Source organism: Diabrotica virgifera, chromosome 8 (genome assembly GCF_917563875.1).
Source record: "Diabrotica virgifera virgifera chromosome 8, PGI_DIABVI_V3a".
NCBI classification, from domain to species: Eukaryota; Metazoa; Arthropoda; class Insecta; order Coleoptera; family Chrysomelidae; genus Diabrotica; species Diabrotica virgifera.
This window is the reverse complement of record NC_065450.1, coordinates 198,799,345-198,823,800: the sequence shown is the minus strand read 5'-3', so window position 1 is coordinate 198,823,800 and position 24,456 is coordinate 198,799,345. Positions and strand designations below refer to the sequence as shown.

At 32.4% G+C, this 24,456-nt stretch overlaps 1 protein-coding gene across 3 annotated transcripts in view; it reads left to right on the top strand.

Annotated features, from left to right (window-relative positions):
- The window catches only part of LOC114329113 (innexin shaking-B), a 169,923-nt gene that overhangs the window by 73,478 nt on the left and 71,989 nt on the right, over positions 1-24,456 (top strand). The window contains exon 2 of one of the 3 annotated variants that reach the window (XM_028278131.2): positions 9,001-9,510. The exons of 1 other annotated variant lie outside the window; for it this stretch is intronic. In XM_028278131.2, the coding sequence (XP_028133932.1) occupies positions 9,148-9,510 (363 nt within the window). In that variant the 5' untranslated portion in view covers positions 9,001-9,147. Of the gene's footprint in view, positions 1-9,000; positions 9,511-24,456 lie in introns of those variants that run through there. One more of the 3 variants, XM_028278132.2, reaches the window with a different exon arrangement.

The window sequence follows — 24,456 nt, the reverse complement described above, 5'->3', positions numbered from 1 at the left end:
TGCCAGGGCCGATTGTTTTTAATTTATAATAGGGATGGCGGTTTTTGACAAAACACCGGTTTTCGGTTATACCGGTTTTCTTTGTTTACGGTTTAACCTGGCGGTTATAACCGGCCAAAAAACCGGTTTTTGGAAAAACCGGTTTTCGGTTTTTTTAATCCAATAGGTTACAAAGTTACATTTACAATGCACTTTAGTGTGCGATACTCCATTCGACTCGATATCAATATGATCAAACTTAGTACTATCGAAAGAACATCAATATCAATATAAATAAAACACAAATTTTAATAAAACCCTTTTATTCTATTAATTAATATATTTATTTATTATTTTACTATTATTATTATCCCAGACTCTTTAAAATGGGATTTTAAAAAAATAATATCAACATAAATATTTTACTTAAAAATAAATTGGATAATGCAATTAATCTTTTATTTTTACTACCATCAAAAAAAAATTTATCATAATGTATTACTTTTAACACGTTTGTATATTTGTAGAATAGGTACATTTTAACTCATTTAATACTTCCTGTATGGGTGTATCGTTTTGAAAACGTAGGGAAATTCTTGGAGATTCGTATTCGTAATCAGTAATACGATATTCATAGTCAGAGCATTATTTTTGGTAATCAGAAAAAGTCATTCACCCACTTTCAATGTCAAGAGTTAAGTGTGAAAAATAGATGATGTTTGCGTCTAATTTAATCAGATCACTTCTTATGAAAATATTATGATTACAAATACCTTTTCAAGGAAATATAATAAAACTATTTAAAATATAATATTTGTTTCTGGCTGATGTGAGATTGCATTTTCAGTTTGCTTCTGTATTTATAAAATAAAATAAAATTTGAATTATGGTTTTGTTTGGAATAATTACTTGAGAATAATAATTATGATTGGGATCCAAAATAATACCTACTAACCTAATCCTAATCACCGTAAAAACCTAATAACCGGTTATTACTTTAAAAAGAAAAAACCTGTTATAACCGGAACAAAAAACAGCCGGTAAAACCGGTTATTGCGAAGTAAAAAAACCGGTTTTAGGTTTAAACCGGTAGGTTTTTCCCATCCCTAATTTATAATAAAATATTAATGAATTATAGTCAGAACAAAATAATCTCGGGCTACCCTTGTTTTTATAATTGTTAACATACTAAATTACATATCAAATAATTTTTATCCAGTAAACAGATCGGTGCAGTTCGACCTTATATCGCACCTTAAACCATTATGGATTTGAAACCTGGCAACTGACTAAACTACGAGTACGGAACAAAAACTCCTTATTCTGAAAATGGATTTTTGACGCAAAACAGCAGGTATATTCAGAATCATGCACGTAACAAATAAGAGAATAAAACAAACTATGGACAAAACATCACCATCATAAAAGAAATACAACAAAAACTGCTTATTTGGTACAGACATGTAAGATAATGTCAGACCGAAGTTAATATTAGATTGGCAGCTACATGAGCGAAAAAAATGAGGAAGACCAAAAACAACATGGACTGATTGAGTCCAAAAGGCAATGTTAGAGAACGATTTATGACTAGAATACTGGGCCGATAGATCTAAATAGAATCGGAAGTTCGGCATCTTGTAGTCCTCTCTAATATTTTTGTTTCCTTTCGCTAAGGACTTCTCAAGTTACTTTCTACTTATTAATCCCATTAAATATTCTTAACAGTTTCCAAATCTTTCCACACATATCATACTTTACATCCTGTTTTTTCTTCACCACTACATTGTTTACGTGATTCACACCTTTAGTCACCTCTTCCGAAATTAGTTCTCCCGTTTTTAAAAGTACACACAAGTGTACAACGATAATAAACGAGTCATATTTTAAAATGAAAAGTGGTGAAATGTTTGAAAATGTTTCAAAGCTCATTTTTTTCGCTTGTCTATTGTGAGATTATATAGAAATAGCAACTGAAGTGTATACAAACCTTGTCCGGATGACCTAGTCTAACACCGATGACTGCAAGATGGTTTATTTTCAGTCTTTGAATTCATAGTTGTTTCAAAATTTTTTTGATGTATTGCAAGTTTTATAAAGAATCTGCCGACGTTTTTTCAAACAAACAATTAACCATTGGCAACATGACAATCAAAACAATAGGAGTTAAAGAGTACAAGCACCAGAATGTTACGATGGTTTATACCTCAGTCAAGGAAAAAAAAAAGTTGAAAAAACCTTATAATATATATATTTGGACGTTACCCTTCAAAATGGCCCGGTCAAAACAGCCCCGTCAAAAAAGCCCCGTTACAAACTAGCCTCGACAAAATAGCCCGTAAACAAAATAGCCCCGACAAAATAGACCGCACACAAAATAGCCCCGGTTAAGACAGCCCCGGCTAAAATAGCCCCGGCGACAACACCCCCAATAAAAAGTTTTACCTTTTAACGGTGTACCATTTATTTTAAATCACTATTCTAAGTGGGAAATAAGCCACAATTTAACTTAAAAAAAATTATTTTATTAACGTTTCGACTTTCACTTCAGACGTCGTTGTCAAAATACAAAAGATTAATAAATTGAACAAAAAAATTCTTCAAATAATTTAATTTACTCTGACTCATTCATATCGACAATTCAGACATACAGTATGGTGCAAATGAAAGGAATAAATTCGTTATTTCGTAAACCGGCGACGTTAAGGAAAAATTGTGAAAAAGGTAGATTTTTATTTTTAAATTATGATATTTTGGTATATATGTCATACTAGTGACGTCATCCATCTGGGCGTGATGACGTAGTCGATGATTTTTTAAATGAGAATAGGGGTCGTGTGCTAGCTCATTTGAAAGGTTATTTAATTCTCTGTTCATCAATATAAACATTTACATGACAATTTATACAAGGTGTCCAAAATCTTTGTTTTAATTTAAATTATTTGACAAAAAAAAGAAGAATGTATGTAATTCATTTAATTCAAAATACATTTGACTGCTATCAGAAATCGGACGAAAATGTTTATATCGCAAATAAACATTCATTTTTGCTTAAATTAAATGTTCAAACTTCCAAGAAGCAGATGGCTTACGGAGCTGGCTTGACATTGAATTTAATCGAAAAGTAGAACACATTCAATCGAAACAGAAGACAGGGTTCGAGTCTTACATTAAAGAAAACCCGTTCGAGTCTATGAAAAGACCATTTTTATTTGATGTGGTTAAGATAAACATCTGAATTGAGGATAATTACCATTTCCGAAAAAATGTATTTTTAAGGGATTATTTCATGATGAATTCTGAAGGGAGCTTTTTTTTGTCGGGACTATTTTGTCGGGGCTATTTTGTGGGTGAGCTATTATTCCGCGGCTATTTTGTCTGCAGGCTATTTTGTCGGAGCTATTTTGTGTGCGGGATATTATGTCGGGGCTATTTTGTCGAAGCTTTTTCGACGGGGCTCTTTTGACGGGGCTATTTTGACGGGGTACCATATTTGAAGGTTCTAAAATGTATATGAGGGGTAGTTGATCACAAATCCGTGAAGATATATAGATTTTGCTTTGTATTTTTTTATAATATTAAACAGAAAAACAAAATGTTTTTGCCTATAAAACGTTTCTTATGTATGCGAGAGAAAAATGGTTCAAATAAAAGTTGTAGATCATAAATGCTTTAATTTTGAGAGTTTCCAAATTAAAATACGTAAATGATTGACCGACATAAAAACTTTGATCTTTGCATAATGACATACAATATAACTACTTAAAATTATGGCAGTTAATGTGTTATTTAAGTGTGCTAAATTTCAAAGATATCAACCAAATATTTTATAAGTTTTATAAATTTTATAAAACTGTACTTAATCAAAAAGTCATTCTAGATGGATTTTGTAAATCGCAATCGATTTTTTGAGACTTCATTTTTAAGGTCTATGAAAAAAAAGTTCAACATTTTCTTTCTTTAAAATTCATTTAAGTATAAAAACTTTTATATTTTTTATGTCTCACATTTGTAAGTAGGCCCAATGAAAAGCGGGTGAAAAAACACAATTTCCAAAAAAAAAAAACGGAACCTTCTAAGACCAACAACAAGAAACAAGCCGAGATAATGCAGCAGACAGTTGTCCCCTCCACTTTTTGGTGGCGGTATATAACTTATAACATTTTACTCCTTCATTGAATATGCCATCTACATGTTGGATAATGAAATATAGATATTTATTTAGAATACGTTCAATTTTCAGCTCTTGATGTTAATAAACAACAGAAATATGATTTTAAGACGAAAAAATGTTATCTTGTTTCCCATTCGTCATAGCATTTTTTTGGAAAAAAAATGTTTTTTTTTGGAAAAAATGTTTTTTGAAAAAAACGTTTTTTGGAAAAAATGTCTGTTTTTTTTGGAAAGTGTGTTTTTTCACCAGACTTTCAATAAGTCTACTTATATTACAAGCGTGTGGCATATACAATGCCAAAGTATTTTAAAGAGAACGGAGCACAATGCAAAATTTTGACGCATGTTAAAATTTTCAATGTGTTTTAAATGTATTCCTTTTTTTTTTCGAATCCTGAGAAAACAAATAAGTATTTTTGAAAAATTTAAACAGCAGAATGAAAGACTACTTTATTACCAAGGGCCGAAAGTGTCCCTCAGAATAAATAAAAAGTTTCTTTTGAATGAAATATTTGCAATTAAAAATCACACTAAATTCTCTCTGTTATTTTCACCACGGTAACTTATTAAAATAAACATTATAGAAGTTCTCAGGGACATTCGACCCTCGGTAATAATGCAATCTTTCAATCTGCGTTTAAATTTTTCAAAAATATTTATAAGTTTTCCCAGGATTAGAAAAAATACATTTAAAACACATTGAAAATTTTGACATGCATCAAAATTTTGCATTTGGCTCCGTTCTCCTTGTAGTGCAGTCACTGAAGGTTTTCACCTCCGATTTCGTTGAACCTCCATCGATTTTCATGAAAATTAGTGAGCAGTTATAGGATACCTCAAGGAACAAAGATGACATGATGCCAACTTGCGCTTTTACCCTGAGGGTGGATACCACCCCTTTTCCGGGGTGAAAATTATTTTTTTAAAAATAATACCATAAATCGATAGAGGGACAAATTCTAAGCAAAATTTGTTATATTAAGTTATTAAAATAAATTAATACTGTTTAGGTTATTAAAGATAAAAAATTTTATTTTTTCGTAAAAAATGCATGTTTTAAAGCTTTTTTCACGTATAACTCAAAAACTATTAGCTTTTACAAAAAAGTTGTTCTTATCAAAAATTGAAGACAATAAAACTGAATACATTATTCACTCAAAGTACTAAAGTAATATTAATTTAAAATGAGTTATGGGTAATTGAATGTATATTTTTTTCGATGAGTACTCAAATCTAAGTACAGTAGAACGTCAATAATCCGGATTAATTGGGACCGGACCCCATCCGGATTATCAAATTATCCGGATTATAGAAATTACCTTAAAAAAGACCAGTATAAACATTTAAGTACAACAAACATTTTAAAAGTTTATATTTTCTCATATACAGTAAAGTGGGTAGATGTGAAATTAATCAAAACATTTTTTTTATGTTCAAACACTGTATTGTAATTTATTTTTATCAACATGTGCACAATAAAAACATCAGACACTATTTGAACTTTTAAAGAAATGTGTAAAAGCCTTTTGAACTGCGATAAAGATTCGTTTTCTCGCAGCTAAGTTCTTAATTCATTTTAAAAGAATCAGATATTTTTGGTAGATACAAATCCGGATTATTGACGATCCGGATTTTTGACGTCCGGATTATCGACGTTCTACTGTATTCAAGCTTAAATACTGCTAAATACTTATCAAGTACTTCAGAATATCTAACAAATAAGCTTCAGAAAAAGTTAATAGCATCAAAATTAAGCAAGTTATGATGAAACTAAGAGAACCCTTTCGATTTTTTTATAAAAAAGTGAAAAATAGAACATACACCATTTTCACAAAAATTAAAATTTATAGAAATCGTTACAAAAGTTTCTTTGTATTATAGCTCTGGATCCCGCGTATGAAAAAAAAGTTGGTTAATAGCAAGCTGAAAATTTGTTAATAGCTTAAGGGTATCTAGTCGGACAAACTTTGATATATGGGAACACTGGAACAGGGGCAGTTTTATTTGTGGAACAGGTTGAAAATTTGGAACGGTCAGACCACGAAAACGGCACATGTATTTTGTCCGACAGAACAGACTTAAACTCTCCGAACAGAGATTAAACTCTCATGCAAAAATCAGACTGCTATTTATCACCAAATGGGCGTTTTAATGAGTGGAACATGTAGAATATGTCAAATGACAGGAATTATGATAGGTGATAAATAGCAGTCTGATTTTTGCATGAGAGTTTAATCTCTGTTCGGAGAGTTTAAGTCTATTCTGTCGGACAAAATAAATGTGCCGTTTTCGTGGTCTGACCGTTCCAAATTTTTAACCTGTTCCACAATTAAAACTGCCCCTGTTCCAGTGTTCCCATATATCAAACTTTATCCGACTAGACACCCTTAAGCTATTAACAAATTTTCAGCTTGCTATTAATCCACTTTTTTTCATACGGGGGATCCAGACCTATTAGCATAAGTAATAGTTTTAACAATTTTCACAGGTTAAGAATGCATATTTTTGAAAAAAAGATATAATTTAAAAATATCAGAATTTTTAAAATTATCGTCATTTTCATTTTCTTTTGATGATAACTAAAAAAATACACAATTTACGTAAAAAATGGTAAATAGGCAAATTTTAGTTTTTTCTATTTCAAATATTATACCTTTGTTGTTCTGAAGCTATTTCCTTGTGGCATTACGTATTTTTTATGGGAAATAAGCCACAATTTTACTAAAAAATGAATTTATTAACGTTTCGAAGCCCAAATCGGGTTTCGTTGTCAAAATACTATTCAAGATACTATTAAAATAAACAAACATGTTGTTGCTAAGTAAAAAAATTCTTCTATAATTTATTTAATCTGACTCATTTATATTGGCAATTCAGACGTATATTACACATTTTAAAGTAAAGACTTTAAAATGATATATACCTTTTTTACCATTTCTGTAGGGTGAAAAATAACCGAGATAGAAACGTTTAAAACTTAAATTTTGCTACGAGAAACATGTAACCGTGGCCATTTAGTCTTTGATTTTTAAAAAAGTAAGGGGTTTAAAAGATTACATTTAACGCTTTTTAATATCCTTTGTAATTACTTTTCAAACCGTTTTTAGGTAAACCTGATATCTTAAAAATTAACGGAGTTATTAAAAAAAAAACGATAACATTTTTTGGAAAAATTTTTAAAAGAGAAAGTTTGAAAAATTTTTGGTGCATAAATTTTAATGCTATTAACTTGTTTGATAGATATTTCTAAGTACTTTCACAAATGTTTAATAAGTTTCTGTTATAAAATGCATCATTTTCCCGTAATTTAAGCTTTAATACTTAGATTTGTGTACTCGCCGAAAAAAATATGCATTCAATTACCTATAACTCACTTTTCGTTAATATTAAAAGGTTTTTTAGTAAGGAGTTTATTTAACTTTTTATTAGCTTCAATTTTGCTTAGAATTTATTCCCCTATCTAATTATGGGGTTATTTTTAATAAAATAATTTTTACCACGAGAAGGGGTGGTATCCACCCCCAGGGTAAAAGCGCAAGTTGGCACCTTTGTTCCTTGAGATATCCTCTAACCACTCACCAATTTTCATGCAAATCGATGGAGGTTGAACGAAATCGGAGGTAATAGCTCATATCCACCTTCAGTGACTCCACTATTGATATTTATAAAATAAAAAGTCAGCCCTTTTCAATCTGTTTTTAATAAATAATTTAACAAAATATGGTAATAACTAAATAATATTTGGTTAGGTTTAGGTACATACTTCTGAAATAAGATCTTTAAAAAATTTTACTGCTTTTTCTAGTCCTTCTTTGTTGCATAAGTTTATATGCATAATTCTTTCAGCATTGAACCATTCATTGCATAGTCTATTCTATTCTATTCTGGTATTCTAAATCTAGAATATTATTTGCGGCGTCTTTAATATTCTTCTTGCACATTTCCTAGATCATTATTAATTATGTTTTCAGTTTCATTATAGTAACTCATTTTTTTAAATTTCTCTTAGGGCCAATTTTTCTATTCAAAAGAAGAAAATTGATAGTTAAGATATACAATTTAAGAAAGAAGCAACGGATTTGATATTCCTGAGAAAAGAAAAAGTATTTAAAGAGTATTTGATATGATGAATATGTAAATTTGAGAACATGTATTGATGTAGTGGAAAAGCAGGAGCCTATGGGATCTTAGGCAAGAAAAACAATATCTTCTTCTTCCCCTCGTCATAGCCTTTCAGATGTCAGAGTGTGATTCTAGTTTATCATTTATCCATTTTTCACTCTCTTTTTCTTTGTTTATTTTCTCGTAAACTTCGTTTTCACAATTTTCTTTATTTATTTATTTCGTAATAATTATTATAACAAGATCTCGTTTCCAGCTACTGTAGTTGTGTTGCTTCGGACTTGATCTTTGATCCTGCATTAAAACCACCTTATTGCTACATTTTTATTATAAAATACAGACATATTTTATATTGTATTTTTACAAGAATTTCCGAAGTGGAACTCGAAACGTCAAATAAATTTAGTCCTAAACTTAACTTGTCTCTTATTCCCAAAAAAATAGTAAATTGCATAAGATGCCACAAGGAAATAGTTTTAGAACAATGTTACAAATCATGTTTTAGTGTGTACGTCATTATTGGGGTATGAAAACTACAACCCTTGAAAAGTTTTTCAACACAATTTAAAAAACATAGCAGATAGTTACGTGAATCCTGTAATTAACTTATTGTCCTCAAACGAGATTTTCCCTGTGCTATTTTTCGAAATATTGCTTTATTTTCATCATGCTCGTTTCAAAATCGTCTCTTTTCCTAAAACTCATGTTTAAATAGGAACATTTTTTCAGGCTGCCACCGAAATGTCAACGCCACCTAACCCTGTTCAAATTTTGTCGAGAGTGAAGCCGAAAAAGCACCCAACCACACACCGAATCGTAATCAAAAGATAGCCGATACACCACCAAAACCAAATCTTTCGGTGACCGAAAGACAAGATGTTGGATATTTTCAGAGGTCTCAAAGTCCTCGTCAGAGTTAGTCACATCCACACCGACTCTCCCGTTTTCAGGCTACACTATTCTCTAACAACCAGTATTCTCATCGCCTGCAGCCTAATAGTAACCACCAGACAATACGTGGGGAACCCGATAGACTGTATTCACACGAAGGATATACCAGAAGACGTTTTTAATACCTTTTGTTGGATCCACTCTACTTTCACCGTCGTTCCTAGTAAACAGGAACCTTATGCCAATATGTATTTGCCGGGAAGTCCAGGAGTGAGGACTACGCACGACGATAAAGAGAAGAAAGTGTACAAGTATTACCAGTGGGTGTGTTTTGTTTTATTTTTTCAAGTAAGTGATTTTTTGCTGTTGTTGGTAAGAGTGCAAAAAACTCAAATTGTACTATCAATTTAATAATTAAAAATATCACAAGGAAAAACTCCTGGAACTGTAATAAATCACAAAAAATAAAAACCTTATCTTGTAAAAGATATATTTAAAATCCCTAAAAAGGATTATATCACAACATAACGTTTTCGGAATCAATATTCCATCATCAGTGTTATCACAGGTTTACATGTTTTAAGCCACCAAAATTAACGGGTAAAAACCCTTAAGTTGTTTTAAAATTGTGAAGGTTACATTATATTATAAAATTTTAAGGGATGTTAAAAATATTTCCAGATTAACTCTTAGCATCACATGACATCAACCATATTGGCTGGAATAATTAAAGGTAGCATCTCACATGGCAAAGTTTAGATGACAACTTAGTTGTCTGAGTTGTCATCTGAACGGAGGCTAGCAGCTGGTCTGCCTCCCTTGTTAAATTTCGTGGCAGCGCTAGCGTGTGCTTAAGCGAACGGCTCCACGGGCGAGAAATTGACGCTAGCAGTAGCCGTAAAACGAACTTAAGGTTCCGCGGAACGGAATAGGAATAGCCGAATTGTACCGACTACAGGACTTGTGCGTAGTCGGTTCAGTTCGGCTATTCCTATTCCGTTCAGTGGAACCTTAAGTTCGTTTTACGGCTACTGCTAGCGTCAATTTCTCGCCCGTGGAGCCGTTCGCTTAGGAGACCAGGTCTCCTTAAACGCTGCTGCTCTGAGCGGATCATTTAGCGAGTGAGGCTGGCCGGCCGGTAGCTTCCGTTACATTCACATCGGGATAATTCATTTTAGGGTCCTGACTACAAATATAATGAAAAAACTGAGACCGCGATCATGTGTTTTAACGCTAATGCTCCGTGCTTATGGATATATAGTGATATTGTGGAATTTACACTTTGTATAATAGTAAGAGTGCTTGTTGTTTTTCGCGATTCAAAATAAACAAAACAGTGTAACTTGTGTAAAAAATTTATGGGGAGGCTAAGCCTCCCTTGCCTCCCCTGTCCAGCCGCCACTGCTGGAGTACTAGAAGCATGTTCGAGGCAGGCAAAATCTCCAACATCCCAGAAATGAACAGGTTAAATATTTATATCTTGGGAATGTGAGATGAGATGGTCTGATTCAGGTGAAATGAATATTGATAAGGAGATAATATATTACTCAGGTAATAACCAAAAACAGCACTGGAGTGGTATCGAAATCACCATAAGAGAAGCTATAGAAAAAATGATTACAAATGTGGTCTTTCACTCAGATTATATACTAACTTCAATAACTGCAAGGAAACCCCATCAAAATATTTTTAAATATCTAGAATGCTGAAGACATGAGACCGTAGTTAAGTGTTATATGCCGCACAAGATCGAGAACGATATAGGCAAATTGTCATGGAAGCAACCCAACCTAAAATTTGGGAACGGTACTCAAAGAAGAAGAAGAGACCTTAAGCTCAGAACAAAAAGTAAAATATAGAATAGAACAGATCAGAAGCGCATTTCCAAAAATGAAACAATTTTTCACCAACCGATATCTTAATCTAACTATACGATATCGCATGGTAAATAAAATCGTATATAATATATACAGTATCCTACCACATAGCATCAAAAATGATATGCCCATATATCTGAAGAGAAAAGTGTATGAACAGTGCGTATTGCCGGTGATAACATACAGAGCAGAGACCCTAATATTAACGAAAAGGTCAGCAAAAAATCTAAGAGTGACCCAAAGGTCATGGAGAGAGTCATGCCAGCAATCACAAGGAGTGACAAAATATCAAATAATAGCATCAGGCAAAGAACGAAAATCAAAGACATAGTAGAATATGTAGCTAAAAAGAAATGGAGATCATGTGGCAAGAACTAGTGATGTTGATTATAGTTACTTTCGAGTATTCGTTAGAAATCGTTACTTTTGTATAAAGTAATCATTTACAGTATTCGTTACTTTTGATTACTTGATACTCAGATGATTACGCATCTAAGACTCTTCAATTTGTTAAGAGTTGTCTCTGTATCGCGTCCTAATGGGGATTTTGAATTATCTTTCAGATTCCCTTTAAATTGATGGTCCGGCTGTTTTTCGATTCAGAGGAGTGCACGCTAACGAACGCTGCTGATGACGCCTGCAATGGTAGAAACAGCCTGTCCAGCGGGTGTGCATCCCTCTGAATCGAAAACAAGCAAAACCATCATTTATTATTATTAACCTAATTTTAAACTATACCTTTATGGTAGGGGAGCTAAGTATGCTAAATGTGCAGTCACTCGAGCGCTTTGGGGACCTATTGGGTTGTGAAGAGTAGGTCCTAAAACCAAAAAAAGTTAAGTAAAGTTTTCCATTTTAGTGGGCGCTTGCCATTTTTTAATTTAATTTTCCATTTCCAACAATCGTTTTTCCGATTATATTGCCATCTATCCAAAATTCGAAAAAATGTTTCGAATAAAAGTTTCGAAATAATACTTATTTTTACGTAAGGAATCCAAATCTGCAATAAAAAATGAGGGCTCCTATTTAAGATTTTAAAGTAACCCCCCACCACACCTCCGTGGGGTGTCGTGTTTGGTGCCATTCGATAAATTTTTCTAAAATACTGAATAAGTGTATTTTACAGTTTTTAGATCTGATGTTCATTTCGTGAAATATCGCGGGATTCGTATTTAAAATATTAAATTTACCCCCCACCCCTCTCCGAGGGAAGTCGTGTTTGGTATCATTCGATAGATTTTAAAGAAATATTGAGCATATATTTTTTAGTTTCTCTATCTGTCATTTATTTCGCGAAATATTCGCTTTATCCTTACGCCCGGCTCAAATCGTCAGATTTTTGAAATATACACTCTTTTGCATGTACTTAACTTCTTCTTCTTCTTCTTCAGGTGCCATCTCCGCTACGGAGGTTGGCAATCATCATAGCTATTTTAATTTTTGAGGCAGTAGCTCTAAATAGTTGTTTCGAGCTGCATCCAAACCACTCTCTCAGGTTCTTCAACCATGAAATTCGTCTTCTTCCGATGCTTCTTCTGCCATCTATCTTTCCCTGCATTATGAGTCGTAGGATGTCATACTTCTCGCCCCGCATCACATGTCCGAGATACTGTAGCTTCTTTTCTTTAATTGTAAGTTCAACTTCCTTTTGTTTACCTATTCTTCTCAGTACTTCATTGTTTGTAACTCTATCTACCCAGGAAACTCTCATAATTTTTCTATAGGTCCACATTTCAAAGGCGTTAAGTCGTCTCATTGTCTCTACATTTAACGTCCATGATTCCACTCCATAGTATAGAACACTGTAGACGTAACATTTTGTTAGGCGTACTTTAAGAGCTAATGTTAAATCTTTGCTACATAAGACCTTTTTCATTTTTATAAAATTAGAACGTGCTTTTTCGATTCTGACTTTTATTTCTGCAGTGTAGTCATTATTTTCTGTTATAAGTGTTCCTAGGTAAGTGTACTTTTTTACTCTTTCGATCTGCTGGCCCTCTACTATCAAGATTTCGTTAGTATTATGGTTGTTTTTACTAATTTTCATAAACTTCGTCTTTTTGATATTGAGAGAGAGTCCGTACTCCCTACTACACCTTACTATTTTACTCATGAGTCTTTGCAGGTCTTGTAAACTATCGTAAACTATTGTAAACTATTATTACTGTATCATCTGCATATCTGATATTGTTAACTAAAACTCCATTTACTCTTATGCCGACTGTTTCATCTTCCAGAGTTTCTCGCATTACCTCTTCACTTAACTTACCTTATCTTACCTAACTTAACTTAACTTACCTTATCTTAATCTGACAATTTCGAGTTCTTTTAAGGATAAATTTTTGTTTTTCGGGCCCCCCTTAACGAACTTCCCTGTGTTAAGAGCCAATATATGGTAGAGGTACATCTGCAGGATACCAGGTTTCTCCCCATATGATAATCTGACGCGCTCGAGTAACTGCAAAAATCCCCGCTTGGGCTCCCCTACCATTATTTTTATGTTCGAATTTCATGAAAATATAATTTATACATTCGGTTTAAAACAATCACTAATGCACACATTTTTTTGGCATTCATCTTGATACTAACTAGCTGCCAGTGAAATATCTGGCTCTGGCATTCAATAAAACAAACAAACCTGTCATAAGATTGTCGAAGTAATTTTTCTAGTGGGTGTTCCAATTTATTATCTGAGACGAGATGATTTATAAATTTTTATTGTATCAATAAGAAATTTGTTATTAGTGTCGGATTTTTTCGGGGCGTTTCAATTTTTGATTTAGTTATTCAACTCTAGACAAAATAAACGTTTTCTCTCTATTATTTTTATTCGCGTTATTGTCCTTGCTCTAAAAATGTACCCTATAACTGGACGTGTATGTTTATTTATGAGAATGTATTGAAAAATTAATGTTTACAGTGGCTATTGCCTGATTTTGTGTAGTTATTGCTTATAAGTTATCGGATACTGTTTTATGAGTTACATGGGAAAAGCTGGCCAAATGCAATAAAAAGAGACTCACGTTAATGTTTATATTATTTATCAAACCATGAAATTGTGGTATTTAATTACTTCATTATATTTATAACTCTATGAATAAATTTTATGTTTAATTCCGATTTCAATTATTTTCTAAATGAAGCAATGACAATATAGGTACTCTAAGATGTAACTAAAATGTTAAAATAGAAAATACACATATTATTCCACAAGAAGTGGGAACAAACGGGAAATATCATATAAATACTAAAGGACATGAATTGCGAGGAAAAATATATTGACTATCAGAATTTGACGTGCATCATAGTCTGATCAAATTAAATTACAATACCTACATGTAGCCAATTGTACTGCAGACAACTTCTGCAGTACTGATATCGTACATCTTCCATTCGTTTATGATATTCATTCCAGAGTTCTAGAATCCTACATCACCTTGTACTGGGCTTGTTTCAAGTTCTCTTAGCCAAGCCGCACACCAAAGAAACATGAAACGAAAAACATGAAACATGAAACGAAAAACATGTTTCATGAAAAGAAAACACTGCTAAACAAATCTCAAAGTCCGCCTACCAATGAAACGAGTGTGATTCATGCTCATGACACATTTTTATTTTCGGAGAGTTTCATAAATGGCCGGACATATATTTGTTTAGAAGTGGTTTATTTCCATGAAACGTAATTTACGTTTCATGTTTCTTTGATGTGCCTTAGACGAATTCTCCATGAAACATCCACATTTTGGGCTGGGTGTATTCGCCTTCGTATTCGTGGGAATTTAAAAATCATTGCACGATACATTTTTTTTAGAAATAAGTAACTTTCAAGCAACCTGTTAGTGTTAAAGGAACGCTCGGTTGACAGGCTTAACTGTCTGCCTAATAAAACAATAATTAATGATACTTCCTGGCCAAATTGTTATTTCTTTTTCTATCCGCATTCGCCCAAACTCTATAAAAGTTGTCTTCTCTGAGCGATTAGCGTCACCTCACATAGTTAATAATTATAAAAACACTCCTCTTCTGTTTAGGCGATCGTAACTTAAGTTCTTCTATTTGTTTTCGAAACATTCCCAAAATAAACAGCTGGGATAAGTAAGACGCCAATGAAAAGTGCCAACTGGTAGGCCTCTGCCTCTGCGATGCCCGCTCTTAAATATTCTATTAATGAATAAGATGTTGATAAATGTAACGACTTCTTTTACTCGATTTTCCTCGACGTTTATCTTCCGAGTTTGAGTAATCGTTTGATGGACAGAACGTGATATATTTTTTCACAACGGTCGGATAATTTTAGGCTTCTTTTTGATCCTTTTGGTGAGAGAGTGACAAATTTTTAAGTATTTGCTAGGAATTTTATACGAGTAATAGTAATTTCACGATAAAATTGGCCACAAGAACTTAGTAGATACATAACTTAAACATGAAGGACACATTGAACACTATTTTTTAAGAAATTAAACAGTGTGAAAATATAAATGAGAAGTCCAGCGGGTCCAGTCCAATGAAACTGATTTTATAATCTCAAATACCAGAAAAATCTGCATAATATCAATACTAAACCGTTTTGACACAGTGATCATATACTGAAGATAAACATCTCTCAACTTTAATCTCAAAAATGGAAATACATACCTGCAAAATTAATAAGACTGACTAGAATGACAATGAAAGACTCAACAGCAAAAGTTAAAACAAATGAAGGAGATACAAACGACATTAAAATAGAACTTGGGGTAAGACAAGGAGACAGTCTGTCAACGACACTATTTAATAGCGCTCTAGAAGGAGTAATCAGGGATACAGGGCTGAAAAAGACAATTATTCAAAGCTCAACACAGATCATAGGATATGCGGATGACCTGCGACTGGTAGCACGAGATAACAAAAGACTAGAAGAGGCACTTTTAACCCTGGTAAGAGAAGCAAAGACGAGTGGATTAATAGTCAATCAGAATAAAACAAAATACCTAATAAGCACAAGAGACAATGTAAACAGAATAGCAGAAATAAAGATGTGAAAATATATTCCAGAAGGTAGACTGCTTCAAATACCTGGGGGTGATGGTGGACGGCAAAAATGGAAGGAGTATAGAGATAAACGAAATAATTAAAGCAGGTAATAGAGTATATTGGAAATATTACCGACTACTTAAGGACAAAAACCGGAGCAAAAAAACAAAATCATACAGCAGCAATTAGACCAGTGATAGCCTATGTAGCAGAGGTAATGTGCCTCACGAAAAAAGACAAAGAAAAGTTAAGAATATTTAAGAGAAAAATTATGAGAAGAATACATGGCCCAGTAAAGACAGAAACAGGGGAATATAGAAAGCTGATGAACCATGAAATAATAAATATAACTGAAGGAGAAGATATATTGCAATTCATTAAAGCACAAAGGCTCAGATGGTTTGGACACATACAAAGAAGAGGGGTAGAAGAACTGATCAGGAACATATTCAACTGGAAACCAGTAAAAGATGGACCAAGAGGAAGTCCAAGAAATTTATTAAAATTGTAAGAAAATAAAAGTGGTACCGTGAGCGGTACTATGTAGATTAGCGCGAAGCTGCATACTATGTTTTCGTTATTAAATTTAAAATTTAAATACCGCTTTTAAAATTCAATTAAATAATTTTATTATTTTTTAATCAAATGCCACTTTTAACTGGCATCTGATCTGCCCAAAACTTTATTATATAAAATACAGTTCTGACGTTTACTTACTGTCCTTAAGAGTGTAGGCGCAAATATTTTACGGCTATCCCTACTTTTTCTGTCTTTACACGACAAATTACGTGTAGTAAAATTCTCACTGGTGATACGGATATGTAAACATTACTTGACAATGTCATCATTAACTTTAAAGAGATGGCTTTTGAATGTTCTTGGATAACTGTTACCTGTATAATTGCTTAAATTATTAATTCAGTTAATTCATATGATAATTTTTTCACTCACTATGTATTCAGTGATTGTAATAATTTATATACTGTACAACAAAACTAATACTCAATCGAAAAAAAAGTGATAAAATGATTTTTTAATAATATATTGTTACTATGGAACGCTTACAATTTTGAACATGTTTAACAACAAAATACTTGGATCACAGAATATATTCTGGGGTATTCTCTGCTTGGATCTTCCATAAATAATAAACAATAAATAACTTTTTATTCACGATCTTAAGTTCACGTATTAAATCAATTAGTTATCAAATACACTATCAATATTGTTTAATCAACAACTCGATGATTATTTAATCAACACAATATTCCCGATGCCATGTCAAATATTTAAAATTGTCACTGTCTTGTCACATATTCTATTCGACTCAGTGCGTTGTATGACAAAGATAGCGAATGTTTGATTTGGAAAATATCACCACGGACATGGTACGGTGTCCATTTTTTTCGAATCCTGAAAAAACTAATAAATGTTTTTAAAAAATTTAAACGCCGAATGAAAGACTCAATTGTTATCGAGGGCCGAACGAAAGTCCCTTAGAATAAATAAAAAGTTTCTTTTGAATAAAATATCTGAAATTAAAAATCACACTACATTTTTTCTCTTAGTTTTTCACCCCCGTAACTTATTAAAATAAACATTATAGAAGTTTTAAGGGACTTTCGGCCCTCGGTAAGAACTAAATCTTTCGTTCTGCGTTTAAATTTTTGAAAAATACTCATTAGTTTTCTCAGGATTCGAAAAAAATGAATCCCATTTAAATAGCATTGTACCGATCCCCTTAAAAAATACCGATGCATGTGGGTTACATTTACTGCACCAAAAATCATGGTTTAATTTGTACAATCTTTTTGTCTGACTGCACACAAATGTCAACAATTTCGAATTTTACATTTAAATTGTTTTAAAATTAATCCAACATTTTGTAAATATTAGATGAATTCCGCATCGTTTGTGTAAATATTCGCTATATCAATAATACACAGATAAAACTGCCATTTTGTCAAAATAAAAGAAAAACAAAAATTAACAGCAAAAAAAATTACAATCGAAATGGTTGGATGACGTAGAAGACGACCTGAAAACCATGAATATACGACGATGGAGGAAAAGGCACAATAGATATCTGAATGAAAGGATATAGCCAGACAGGAAAAGACCCATCCAGGGTTATGATGGCAAACGAAGAAGAAGATAAACCACTATTTCATTACAAGGCAGTATTCTACTCTGGATCACTCAACGAAAAAGGTACGTAATATCAATAAAAATTTTAATTCAGACAACAAACGCAATACTTAAAATTTGTCCAATTATTGGTTTTATTGGGACAACAAAACGATGTTTATCAATTCATTATTTTCGTTCGTTGAGCCAATGTATTACGTTTATTGAATGGATGAACATTCATTATGTATACCATAATATCACTTTATTGGTATTACGAACTCTGTTCACTGAGTCAACGAACACTATTTATTGATATTACGAACTCTGTTCACTGAGTCAACGAACACTATTTATTGAAACAACAACGTCGTTAATTGACCGACGAAGACTATTCGTTGTGTCAATAACAGTGTTATTTCTCCTAACGTATTTCGTTTATTTCTACAATTATTTCCGTTTTTTGTTACAATTAATTCCGTTCATTCCCACAATAAATACGGTTTTTCTTACAAGCAATTCTATTCATTCTTTCAATCAGTTTCGTTCATTCCTACTATCAACGTATTTTATATAAATAATTACTGAATGCAATAGCCCAATGTATGATATTAATTGATTAATAATAATTTTTTAAATCCCCCTTTTTTGTCCCTAACCTAAAGGACTTTACACTGTGTGATTTTTCATATGATTTCACTTATACAGTGTACTGGAATAAGTGTTACACTCCCCCCACCCCCTTATTAACTTATTTATTTTTAGCACATAAGCAAAACGCTCGGACAGGTCGATTTTTAAATAATCAAAGTATATTACCTATAACATCAATGTTTCGAACTTTACACGATCCCTCTTCAGGTGACAGGCGCGGCGTAACTTTGATTTTTTTTAATGTGAAAGTACGTCATGTGACAGCTTATTTAAAAGCGTTTGAAATAGTGATTCCAAAAATGTGTAACACTTTAATTCTTTTTGAGAGCGCAGGTGCAAAATTTCGATCGAATTCTTTTTAAACGCATTCATTTTTTTTGGAATTCTGAAAAAACTAATAAGTATTTTTGAAAAATTTAAACGCAGAATAAAATATTACATTATTACCGAGGGCAGAAAGTCCCTTAAAATAAACAAAAAGTTTCTGTTGAATGGTATGGCTATTTGAAATTAAAAATCATACTAAATTTTCTCTTTTTCACCCCTGTGACTTATTAAAATAATCATTATAGAGGTTCTCAGGGACTTCAGACCCTCGATAATACTGTAATATTTTATTTTGCATTTAAATTTTCAAAAATAATAATTAGTTTTCTCAGGATTCGAAAAAAATGAATACATTTAAAAATAATTCGACCGAAATTTCACGATAATAGACACACAAAAACTTCCTTCTACTACGGACTACACTTGAAAACGAAATGCAATTATTATTCGGCACTTCGGTAACACAGAGAAGCTAGGGGTATCACGATAAGGAAAACCCGTTAACCTTCAAATGGTCAAGCAAATCATTTATTGTATCAACAACTATGATTATTGTCACAATTAACGCATTGATTGTGGGTATTAAATGCAGTAGTGGATTGATTAATGCATTCGTTGTCACAACAATCAATTTACATCTATTCAATAATCCTATATTACTCTATATTAACAACATTTGTACATTGTTTTAATGAAATCTGTACGTTGTAACAATAAACCAAGGTAATTGCTTATCATCTACGAAATCAAGAACGTGAGTTGCTGCCAGAATTAACAGTATTTATTAAATATACGAAACTAAGTTATTGGCTGAATAAATTGAGTGTTATTGATTAATGTACTCTAGTTATTCTCACAATTATTATTCAATCATTGTGACAATAACCAAATACATTCGTCATTTGTCTAAAAGTTCGTTGAAACAACAAATTAAATTGTTATGACAACGAAATACTATTCAGTAATCACTATTAATCAATATTACGAACTAAATTTTTTTGAGTGTAACAATTATATAGGGTAGCGAGAAAGTATGGAAACACGGCAATATCCCGTAAACCGCTAGAACGATTTTTATAAATTTTGGTGGGTAAGGGTTTTCTAATACGGTCGATATTATAGTGGTAATTACAGTGTTGTCAAATCTTCCGTTTTTCTGGGAATCTAATGAACTTTCTTATTTCAAATAGAAGACCCTGTATATTATTTGCGTTTAGACATCCTTAAGAAATACTGATTATTTTTCATGTTATATTTCCTATACTTAAATGCCATAATTTCGGAGTTATTGCTACATTTATTAAAAAAAAAAAAAAATTTAAACAAATAAAAATCAAATTTCTCAGCCGCGATAGACATTATTTTAGGTTCTTTGGATCATTGGGAACAAACAAAGTCTTTTGTAATTTTTCTTTAAAGTTAATCGTTTCCGAGTTATAAACAATGTAAAACTATCAAAAATACAAAATTAGACTAGAAAATTTTCAAACAAAAACACGTAAAAAAATAATTTTTGAAATTACGAAGTACCTATATCAAGCTCAGACCTTCTTTTATCAGCTAAATAAGAATTTTTGGCACGTTTTATTCTAAAACATTGTTTTTTTTAATTGTTAATGAAGCACATATGAGAGGACGAGAGATCGGGCTGCATTAAAAACTAGAAAAAAATATTTTAAAATGAAATCAGCCCAAATTACTTATCGGTAACTGATAAAATAAGGTTTGAGCTTGAATTTAGGCCCGTCGTAGTTTCAAAAATAATATTTGTTATGGTCTAAGAGCTAGTGAACCCTCCGACTAACGGTCGTCCTGTAAGGCTAGATATTTCTAGTGATAATTCATAGCACACCAAGGCTAAAACCCATGACCTGGCAGGCATCAGCGGTGCACGTGTATCTACCAGGTGAATCGAAAAGTGCAAATTTAGGGGGTAAAATAAACTTTCTCCTGTAAGGTTTAAATTTAAGTATGTGTTTGAGTGAGTCATTTAGAAGAAATGTGTACAAAGACAGGCGATTCTGAAGAACATAAGACCTTGCCAGGCGAGGGGAAAGATTAGAGGTTTTTCCTAAAATTATTCTTTTTGCATCGAACAATTTTTTTAGGTTTTTTGAATCATTCCAAACAGAAAAGGTCTTTAGTGACTTTTCTCTTAAGTTAATAGTTTTTGTTATATAAGCGAATGAAAATTTTGAAAATTGCGAAATCGGCCATTTTTAACCCCAAATCAGACATTTATCTAAAAATTTCAAAGTTGCCAAGGTAGGTAGATATTCTTTAAACATTGATTGATGAAATCCCAAAGAGTTTTTTGCAATACACTATCGGAAACGCCTTTGTTTTTTAATTGCCAATCAAGCGGGCACGACACTGTAGTATGAGGACGTTTGAGTTGGCATACATTCATTATCTTGAGAATGGGCAAATTTCAAGAGAAATCCTCAGATAGGTCGATTTTTATTTTTAAATTAGGACTTTTTGGCATACATATAATACTAGTTACGTCATCCATCTGAGCGTGATGACGTAATCGATGATTTTTTTAAATGAGAGTAGGGGTTGTGTGATAGCTCATTTGAAAGGTTATTTAATTCTCTATTCACTAATATAAACATTAACATAATTATTTATACAGGGTGTACAAAACATTTTTTTTATTAAATTAACTTTGATTAAATTTGACAAATAGAAGAAAAAATTTTTTTGTACACCCTGTATAAATAATTATATTAATGTTTATATTACTGAATAGAGAATTAAATAACCTTTCAAATGAGCTATCACACAATCCCTACCCTTATTTAAAAAAATCATCGATTACGTCATCACGCCCAGATGGATGACGTCACTAGTATTATATATATGCCAAAAAGTCCTAATTCAAAAATAAAAATCGACCTGTCTGAGGGTTTCTCTTGAAATTTGCCCATTCTCGAGATAATGAATTTATGCAAACTCAAACGTCCTCACTTATACTACAGTGTCGCGCCCGCTTGATTAGCAATTAAAAAAACAAAGGGGTTTTCGATATTTTATTGCAAAAAACTCTTCAGGATTTCATCAATCAATGTTTAAAGAATATCTACGTACCTTGGCAACATTGAAATTTTTAGATAAATGTCCGATTTAGGGTTAAAAATGGCCGATTTCGCAATTTTCAAAATTTTCAATCGCTTATATAACAAATATTATTAACTTAAGAGAAAAATCACTAAAGACATTTTCTGTTTGGAATGATTCAAAAAACCTAAAAAAAATGTGTTCGATGCAAAAAGAATAATTTTAGGAAAAACCCCTAATCTTTCCCCTCGCCTGGCAAGGTCTTATGCTCTTCAGAATCGCCTGTCATTGTACACATTTCTTCTAAATGACTTATTCAAACACATACTTAAATTTAAACCTTACAGGAGAAAGTTTATTTTACCCCCTAAATTTGCACTTTTCGATTCACTTGGTAGATGCTAGATACACGTGCACCGCTAATGCCTGCCAGGTCATGGTTTTTAGCCTTGGTGTGCTAGAAATTATCACCAGAAAAATTTGTAGCCTTACAGGACGACCGTTAGTCGGAGGGTTCACTAGCTCTTAGACTATTAATTGGGTTTTTGAACCTAGAAAATCGTCATTTTTCGATTTTTTTCAGTTTTAAATTGTCTATAGCTCGGAAACGATTAAGTTTAGACAAAAATTACAAAAGGCCTTTTTTGTTTCCAATGATTCAAAGAACCTAAAAATAATGTCTATCTCGGCCGAAAAATTTGATTTTTATAATTTATTTAAAAATTATGGCACTTAGGTATAGGAAATATAACATCAAACATATTCAGTATTTCTTAAGGACGTCAAAACGCAAAAAATATACAGGATGTTCCATTTGAAAAAAGAAAGTTCATTAGATTTCCAGAAAAACGAAAGATTTGACAACAATGTAATTACCACTATAATATCGGCCGTATTAGAAAACCCTTACCCACCAAAATGTATAAAAATCGTTACAGTGGTTTCCGAGAAATTACCGTGTTTCCATACTTTCTCGCTACCTCGTATAGAAAATGTTAAGTCGTATACAGTGGAACTTGGCTATAGCGTTATTGAAGGGTCCAGTAAAAAAATGACGCTATATCAGAGTGACGTTATAAAAGAGGTAGCGAAAAATGAAAGTAGTACTTCCTTCTAGTACTACAACTTGCCATATTAAAAAATAAAAAGCCAATTAAAAACAAAACGAGCCGAACACAATTTCACGGTAGCGAAAATTTCTTAAACAGACTGTTCTTAAACAGAAAATTTGACTGTTAGAATGGCACTGATAAATGAAAAATCATAGAACTGTCAACGTCAAAACTGTACAAAGAAGGGATAATTAGCCTTTCTCACATTCTTAGAAGAAACAATGTCGCAAAGCCGGAAACGCATTGCACTTTAATCTTCATAAAATAAAAAAAAATCATCCTACTCTAAAATTTTATGACGCTATAGACGAGGGTTACTTTATTTTTAGCCGAAAAATCCGGGTTTTTAATAATGTTATCGAATAGTGTTTGACAGGACCTATTAAAAATTGACGTTACAACCGAGATGACGTAACTACCGAGGCCGTAATATCCAAGTTCCACTGTATATACTCAGGACAAAAAATAGAACTGTCAAAAGCTTAACCAAAAGGCTGATTTAAATAGAAGATGTTCCTTAGCATGGGCAGCAGGCTAAGGAACAGCTATGGGGTCGATTACAAACAGTATTTAAATCAAATTTACCAAATGATTTAAAGGCAAAAACGTACGTTTTGCCAGTTTTGACATATGGAATTGAAACTTGGACTTTTAACAACAGCGTAGTCCAGAAACTTTAAGTGACTCAGAGAGCTATGGAACGGAGAAGCTCAACATTAAGCTTAGTAATCGCAAGTACAATGAAGAGATAAGAAGACGACCAAAAGTAACAGATGTGATCCAGACGATTGCCATGTTACAATGGAACTGGACAGTACACATAGGAAGAATGGAAGACAACCATTGGACAAAGTATCCAAATTATCGAATGGCGACCAAGAGCAAGCAAAAAAAGTAGAGGAAGACCTCAAACAAGATGGACTGATGACATCAAACGAATGGATGGCCACGAATGGATGCAAAAAACAGCAAACAGGTATGAATGGACACACCTAAGGGAGGCTTACATCCGATGATGGATGGAATAGCTGTTGATGATGGTGATTCTAATAAAATAGGCGAGAGGGAGATACCCCTAAAATGACCAGGTACTGACCACAGAGAGGTGAATTTTATTCATA